At 45.4% G+C, this 8,146-nt stretch overlaps 1 protein-coding gene across 2 annotated transcripts; it reads left to right on the plus strand.

Moving 5' to 3' along the window:
- Nucleotides 1–511: 511 nt before the first annotated feature.
- On the plus strand, nt 512–7,871 carry ak1 (adenylate kinase 1). Of its 2 annotated transcripts, none has more exons than XM_056584986.1 (7): nt 512–640; nt 3,362–3,400; nt 4,169–4,204; nt 4,616–4,779; nt 5,608–5,724; nt 6,104–6,295; nt 6,810–7,871. In XM_056584986.1, the coding sequence occupies exons 2-7, from the start codon at nt 3,394–3,396 to the stop codon at nt 6,873–6,875; spliced, it is 582 nt and encodes a 193-aa protein (XP_056440961.1). In that variant the 5' UTR covers nt 512–640; nt 3,362–3,393; the 3' UTR covers nt 6,876–7,871. The 2 variants fall into 2 exon arrangements, with proteins under 2 accessions (XP_056440961.1, XP_056440962.1); XM_056584987.1 differs by having other exon boundaries at nt 531–640; nt 3,366–3,400; nt 6,810–7,619.
- Nucleotides 7,872–8,146: the final 275 nt, after the last annotated feature.

Here is an 8,146-nt window from a genome sequence, read left to right on the forward strand (position 1 = left end):
CCCTTCTGACTCATTCAGGTGGCGATATACAGGCTGCATTACTACGGCCCACTCTGCAAACCGCTGCATTGTTCTGCTGTTCCTCGACGAAGCATAAACACAATAAGTACTGAAATCATGTTGTTCCTGAATCAAACATAAATTCATACATGCACAGATGAAACACATTCACCAACAGCTTCGATCTTCCAAAGATTCTACGTCGGATGTGCTGTGGTCGTGTAATTCAAGACTGATTCACTGGTAAGCTGAACAGTTGCTATTTAATTGGACAATTAGTCGTGAGAATGCCATAGCCCTCTCTCTCTCAACCCTCCCTCCCTCCCTCCCTCTCTCCCATTCACTGTCTTCTCCTCTTCCACAGAGCCCTTCTCTACCCAGAATGCATTGCGCATGCTGAGCAGGCTTTAGTCCGTGGTGCTGGTGCTGGTGGTGCTGTGCTATAAAAAGGCAAGGAGGCGGGGTATATGTGTGTGTGGTGGGGTGGAGCCTATTGGGGACGACAGCACATACACACACACACACACACACACACACACACACACACACTTAGAGGCGCAGAGACAGATCCAGGGAAGACAGCAGCCCCCCCTCGGCCACTAGGATCCACTGAACATTCACCGGCTCAGGAGACGGAGAGGTCAGTAGCAGAGGACACGAGGGAGAGAGAGAGAAAGGCTTCATGGTGGAGGCTGTTACACTAGGGGGGGGAACCAAGGAAGAGACTGTTAATAAACGGAAGGAAGGAAAAGAGAAGTGGGCAGGGCAGCATGTTGCTAGGCTAGAGGGCGACAGAGGAAGAGGGAACTGGGACAGTAATACGGGGGCATGTTGGCGGGAATGGGCTCGTCTATTATTTATTGTGATTTGTCTGTGGTACTATGTGGGTGCCTGTTCAGCAAATGTTGTGATGACGGATGGTTTGTCTAACATTGGATCTACCATTTGCATGCTGTGCTTTGACTGCTTATGGCAAGACAAGGTATTGGCATTGTGTTATGTTGGATGCCTTTTTAAAGGGACTGCATTTGAGCCATTCAATCATAGCAATGCATGACAGGCTCACTTGACATGACTTGACTCACACACACACCTATTGGTAATAGTGTGCACCCTGACTTTGGACAGCTGCAGGTCTGCTACACATCCCGTTTGAGATCGATAACAATGCTGTTGCTGTCAATGTAAAGATGCATTTACATTTGCATTCGATTTGCACTGCAGAACTTTTTAAATAGCAGGCTGCCCAATAGTGTCCCATCAAAACTGGTTAAGGGTTCACTGTCAATTCAAAGACAGAATAACCACAGCAGTTTACAAATTGCAGCCAAATCCCATGGAAACCCATTCAGACATGAAATAATCGAAACGGTCAGCTACCCTCCCTCTCTTTCCTGCTACCTCAAACGAAAACATCCCTTCACTAAACAACATGGAATATTTTATCTAATGCTGCGTGACGTCAATCGGATCGCCAGTCCTCTGTTAAAGGGACAGTGGTGTCATTTTGAAATGTGCACAATTCACAGAGGCACACGGGTGAGTGAAAACTTATGTTTTCACTGCCTTTAGCGTTTGAAAATAAGTGAATTCGAGTCCGGCGTCCATAGGCTATGTTTTTTTGAGAATGGCTGAAATACTATACTGACAACAGGTGCATGCTGACCGGGTCTTTTTATAGCATGCCGACAACACGTTGAAGATATCCACTTGGATGCAAGCTGGGGGGCGGCCATGTAAGTGGTGAAAGTATAGAACGCCCTTTAATCGCTTTATGCCATATTACTATATTTCAATGCGATAATCGGTTGACAGTGTATCAGGGGAACCGTGCGCTATGTGTGAAGCTAGGGTTGGATTACCCAAACACAATCATTGCATAACAATGAACTTGGCGTTTAATACCGCACCACAATCCACTCAGTGGAGTTCAGACCTACACTTCAGATTATCGTTTATGCAGCCAAACTGTAGGCCTATGTCCATAATAATATATATATATATATATACATACACACACACACACACACACACACACACACACACACACACACACACACACACACACACACACACACACACACACACACACACACACACACACACACACCATGAACATATTCAGTGGACTAAGACTTCATTGCAGTGCTAATCAGCATTGCGGTAATAACGAGGTGTCAATCTGATGTTTCCCCATTCCGTTGGATCCACATCGCAACACCGTGGCCTTGTCCCAAAGAAGGATACTCTGCACCTGCACGTCCCTAATAGGTGTCCCTCATGCATGAGCCAGGAGGTCTGAGGAATATCACCATACTAGGCCAGGGTCCGATGGGTCCGATACCCCCAAAAGGGTGCCCAGGGTGCATATGAACAGCACAGACACACTGACCTTTCCGAAGACCCCAGGACTGACACACTGACCTTTCCGAAGACCCCGTGTTAATGACCTCCGAGACCATAAAACACTCCCTTCAGGACACGCCGTTCGCGTCTCACTCCCTCGGTCGTTAGTGATGGATACATCAGGAGCATTAAAGGACATGCCTGGTTATGGCAAGTTATGACAACGTGTCGTTATCCTACCGTTTTCTTTATGTAATTTCACGGTACTTCTTCTCGATCAGGGAAGGAACATTAATTTCTGAATACCTTAGCGCTGTTACAGATCTATTCCACCAGGTGTCGCGGTAGAGTAGAGTGGATATCAGGACCTTTCTGGGCATTGGGCAGGGAGAACGTGTCTATGAATAGAGGGACTGTCACATGGCACATGGCCTTACTGTATGTCACCATGGGACACTTAGGTATGGGTATGTCACATTTCATGGTCTACTTGCTCACACAACACGCACAAACACTGAGTAACTTCACAGGCTGACAAACTGCCTGAATTGCCTCTTGAATTTTTTTTTTTTTAATTCCACCTCACACTTCAACACTCATAAACAAAAACAATTGGCCAGACGCAGCTCCTAAAATGGAGATAACTCTTTGAAAGTACACACCTTCCTTTATGTCTTTCTGGGTTACATGGCAGACTTGACACTATTGTTAGAATGTGACACAGAAGACCATATCCTTTAACCGCTGATCTAGGCTACAGCCAAACATGCAACCGGTTAGGCCTTCTAACTCACATGACTGGTTTAATATTCCTAAATACCACTGGAGTTATTTGGGAATACCGAACAGCATGGTGTTGTGCAGGTCTATTAATGACTTCAATTGTCCAAGTATTGCTGGAAGCCCTGCTTTTACTGACTGCTACCAATGCTGCTACACCTGTCAGTTCTGCTCTGGCCGAAATAACTACAGGGCTCTGCTAATGCACTTGTCTCTGTGTTTTCTTATGTTTCAGCTAGACGACCCACCTACAAATAATACAGCAAAATGGCAGGTAAACAACACTTTTTTTTGTAATGGCCTACTTAAGAAGTAGACGTACTGCCACAGGGTTCCGAATTTATTTATTGTGGTACGTTTTGTAGGTAGACGGGTCTATTGCAAATAGCTCGATAGATTCCTGAGGCTGTACTGCCATCTGCTGGGGATTCTGCAGCGTGCGCTATTTCCAAAACCGTGTTTTGCAATATGGAGGCTAGATACCAAAATAATTGTATTGGTATCATTGAAATTCATAATAAATAAATACATAAATAAATAGATAACAGATTAAAGATTAATATTCCAGGATCTTTAATGTATAATGATTTCACTTTGAGAATAGTGGCCTCAAAGTAACACAAATTAGTTAATAATAGTTAATAATTAACTACTGGCTCAATGTGGACAATTCTACAGAAGTCTCTCATGGTATTTTTTCAAGCAATGTCCTGGATACCATGGCATCATTGTAAACAACTGTTGCATAGCAACAGTTTCTTGAAACAATAGAGCAACACAAACTTCACTTATAAACACAGAGTTGAAGCCGAGTCCTATAGTCGCCCAGGGCCAGGGTCTCTGGATATAAAACAAGAACCATGGGAAGTGGATGTTATCACGGCAGATCTGCCGCGGAGGCCCGCAAAACAGCCCCGTCTAAACAGGGTTTGTAACAAATATCCTGGCGGCGAGAAAGTCTCTTTTTCTAGACAGAGAGGCAAAGCTTTGTGGGTGTTTTGAACAATGTATTCAAAATATGTTCTTGCCCTGTTTATTTCAGACAAAATTAAAGACGCCAAGATCATCTTTGTGGTGGGTGAGTACCTCTCAAAAATAATGAGACAGCTGACATTTGTGTGTGTGTGCGTGTGTGTGTGTGCAGACGTGTGTGGGTGAGAGAAAGAATGAAAGAGAGAGAGCATGTATTTTCAAACAAGTATTCTCTCTCATGAGAGAGAGGGAGAGGGAGGGGGACGGAGGGAGAGAGACAGAGAGACACAGAGAGGGGGAGAGGGGGAGAGGGGGAGAGAGAGAGAGGGAGAGGGGGAGAGGGGGAGAGGGGGAGAGAGAGGGGGGGAGAGGGGGAGAGAGAGAGGGGGAGAGGGGGAGAGAGAGAGAGACAAGGAGACAGAGACAAGGAGACAGAGAGAGAACAAGGGGGATGCGTTCGGCTCTTGCCTGCGTCACGTATCCTCACATGACCATTCCTCCTCCCTTCCCCGTGCAGGCGGGCCCGGCTCCGGGAAGGGGACCCAGTGTGAGAAGGTGGTGGCCAAGTACGGCTACACCCACCTGTCCTCCGGGGACCTGCTGAGGGCCGAGGTGGGCTCGGGCTCCGAGAGGGGCAAGACGCTCCAGGCCATCATGCAGAAGGGAGAGCTGGTCCCCCTGGTGAGAGCCTGACCCGGCGTGGTACTAACGTGACCTGATGGGGTAACAGGGGGGGAATGAAGGGGAGGTGATGGGATATCGTAGGCCCCGAACACGTCCTTGAGAAAAGTAGATTCAAAGATTCAAAAGGTTTTTATTTGTCCCATACTCGTACTGGATGTGCAGTGAAATGTTTGTGGAACATATCCTGTATTTCTGTGCCTAAAATACAATAGAATATAATACAATGTACGTTTTAACAGAAATCTATAATAAATGTATAATATTCTAAATAGTTGTGAGAGATGTACAAATTGTGTTGTGCAATATGGCCAGGGTAAGTGTTTTGATTCAGTAGACGGCTGAATAGAAAGACCAAGGTTGTGATGTCGCGATTTTATGTTGATTTGATTTATTCCTTGAATGTGTTTTTATCTTCCATTTGTGTAGTTTGACGACACTGAAATGTACAAAAGACACACACACGCACTTGCACACACACATTTATTTTTTATTTTCAATTGATGTAACGATATGTCTTCACTGTGTATGTGTGTGTGTGCGCGTGTGTATATGTGTGTATGTGTGTGTGTGTGTGTGGATACTGCCTGTGTGTGTGTATATATCTTTGCATGTGCCTGTTTGTATGCCTGCCTCCCTGTGTGTGTTTGTGTGCCTGCTTGTGTGTGTGTGTGCACATGCTTGTGTGTGTGTGCACATTCCTGTGTGTGTGTGTGTGTGTGTGTGTGTGTGTGTGTGTGTGTGTGTGTGTGTGTGTGTGTGTGTGTGTGTGTGTGTGTGTGTGTGTGTGTGTGTGTGTGTGTGTGTGTGTGTGCGGTTCCCCCCCAGGACACCGTCCTGGACATGATCAAGGATGCGATGATTGCCAAGGCCGACGTGTCCAAGGGCTTCCTGATCGACGGCTACCCCCGGGAGGTCAAGCAGGGAGAGGAGTTCGAGAAGAAGGTAGGGGGGTGGGAAGGGGGAGGGGGGGGGAGAGGAGAGAGAGGAGAGAGGGTGGGGGGGAGAGAGGGGGTTGATAGAACATTACGATCCCCCTGCCATCAGAATCGTCCGACTTATTACCGAGTGCACGTCGCCACACGAAGGACATTCACCGTGAGAAATCCCAACGCACAGGAATTAACTTTGAGACGAGGGAATACAGGACACGGAGGGAAACTCCAATCAGAGGGAATGATCGTGCGTTCGTTCCTTTTTAAATTTGTTCCCGGCTAATTAACACGAGGGAATACGTCAAAGAACTCATACGAATAAAAGGCTAAACTCTGACGTGTGTGTGTGTGTGTGGGGGTGTGTGTGTGTGTGTGTGTATTGACCGCAGATCGGCAAACCCTGCCTGCTGCTGTACGTGGACGCTAAGGGCGAGACCATGGTGAAGAGGCTGCTGAAGCGCGGCGAGACCAGCGGCCGCGCCGACGACAACGAGGAGACCATCAAGAAGCGCCTGGACCTGTACTACAAGGCCACCGAGCCCGTCATCGCCTTCTACGAGGGCCGCGGCATCGTCCACAAGGTGACCGCCGCTGTGAAGCCGTGTTTGTGATGTTGGCGTCTAGGCCGTGAGAATCCGGCTCCTTAGTTTAAACCGTCAAACGTTTTAAACCGGTCACACACTTGTATGGTTCTCAGATTTTGCATGCAGATAATATCGGTCTGGCAGGACAGTAATGTATCATAGGAACAGTACAAACCAGTGGTGTTTGTACCGAACAAAAGTAACTTTGCGGAGCAAATTTTACTTTTTATGGCGCATTTTCCTTTTTTTGGTCTAAATAACAGCCTGTTTCACTTTTAGATTTTGATTGACAAGTTTAAAGCCCATCAACTTCCAGATTAACTAAGCGGTGGCACTGAGGGTGGCAAATCACAATTTAGGGGGGCATGTGCGACATCCCAATACCCCCCCCCCCCACCCACCCACCCTTTTACACACTGGTACAAACCCATAAAACAGTGCATCACAAATCATAGGTTTCTCATCACCTCGGACACATTTATAAACCTGGGTCCTGCGTGTCTCCCTCCAGGTGGACTCCGAGCTGCCCCCCGATGAGGTCTTCAGCCACGTCTCCAAGGCCATCGATTCTCTGTAGTAAAATGAACTTTCACAACACATGAAACGTTGTCATTCGTCTTCAGTATGGTTTCCACTTGACCTTAAAGGCAGCGAAAAACCGAAAACCCTCATCGGTTTCGGTTGGTTTTTCAGAAGAAAACGAGAAGGCCTGTCCGAGCAGCTGTGACGCCTTAACTATAACCTTTTTATCTCGGATCCATTTCTAAAGGCTGAACGATTCCGTTAAAGCCACTCACCTCTATCCGCCAACACACATAATCATGGTATATATTTCTATATTTCCTGTCTACATTCTCTGTGATGAATGTTATGTCTTGGAACACGTATTCCTGGTGCAACCAAAGTTACTGTCCTCTTCTGCACTCCACAGGCCTTATACAGAGAAAGCTTACGTTTCAATTAAGCTAAACGTAACCCAGACTAATTATACCCACTAAAAACAACTACTACAAAGATCTCTTTCAAGGGTGTTCTGTCTCTGAAGTGAAAAAAAGAAAAATTATTTACATAGTAAAACGTAGCCCTTTAAGTGCTAGTAAGTAGGTCTATACATTTTTTTTCAAATTGGTAACATTTTCATACACAGAATAGAGTTTCTTTATTTATCTATTTAATTAGTCGCTCTCAAACTTTTTGTTGGTGCATCAATAATAGCTGAACACAATGTAAAGTTTGTAACACATTTGGAACACATGATGGATTATAAGAAATATAAAGCATTAAAGAGCAAGTGCAATTGCAAATCAAAATGATGTAATTACATGCACTTATATTGGTTGCCTTGATTATGTTATAATGACAGAGAATATAGATCTATTTTCATATATATTCCTGTTCAGAAGATGATTATGTCTATATGTAAGTTCAGGCAAAATAATTCTATGAATTCTTCTCGACTCTTGCTGCACTCTTACACAAGCATACACACTTTTTTTTATATACAAATATGTATAAAACAAAAGTGTGTCTGCATGTATAGTATCCAAATTAAAAACTGCAGGAATTGATGTATACACCAACTCACAAAATCAGACACATCATTTACCAACACAATCACTATCAATCTGACAGCGTGTACAAAGCGCATACGCACACACAGACAAGCCCAAACACAGAATAGGCACACACAAAGCCACATGCACACACATGCACGTGTGAATGCGCACGCACACACTCTGGCATCACTTGCCTGCTCACTTAGAAATAAACTTACAGACGCACGCATTACTTTTCCACGAATAACAGTACGTGGCAGGCAACACACACACACACACACACACACACACA

The sequence above is a fragment of the Gadus chalcogrammus genome, unplaced genomic scaffold (assembly GCF_026213295.1).
Source record: "Gadus chalcogrammus isolate NIFS_2021 unplaced genomic scaffold, NIFS_Gcha_1.0 GACHA062, whole genome shotgun sequence".
NCBI classification, from domain to species: Eukaryota; Metazoa; Chordata; class Actinopteri; order Gadiformes; family Gadidae; genus Gadus; species Gadus chalcogrammus.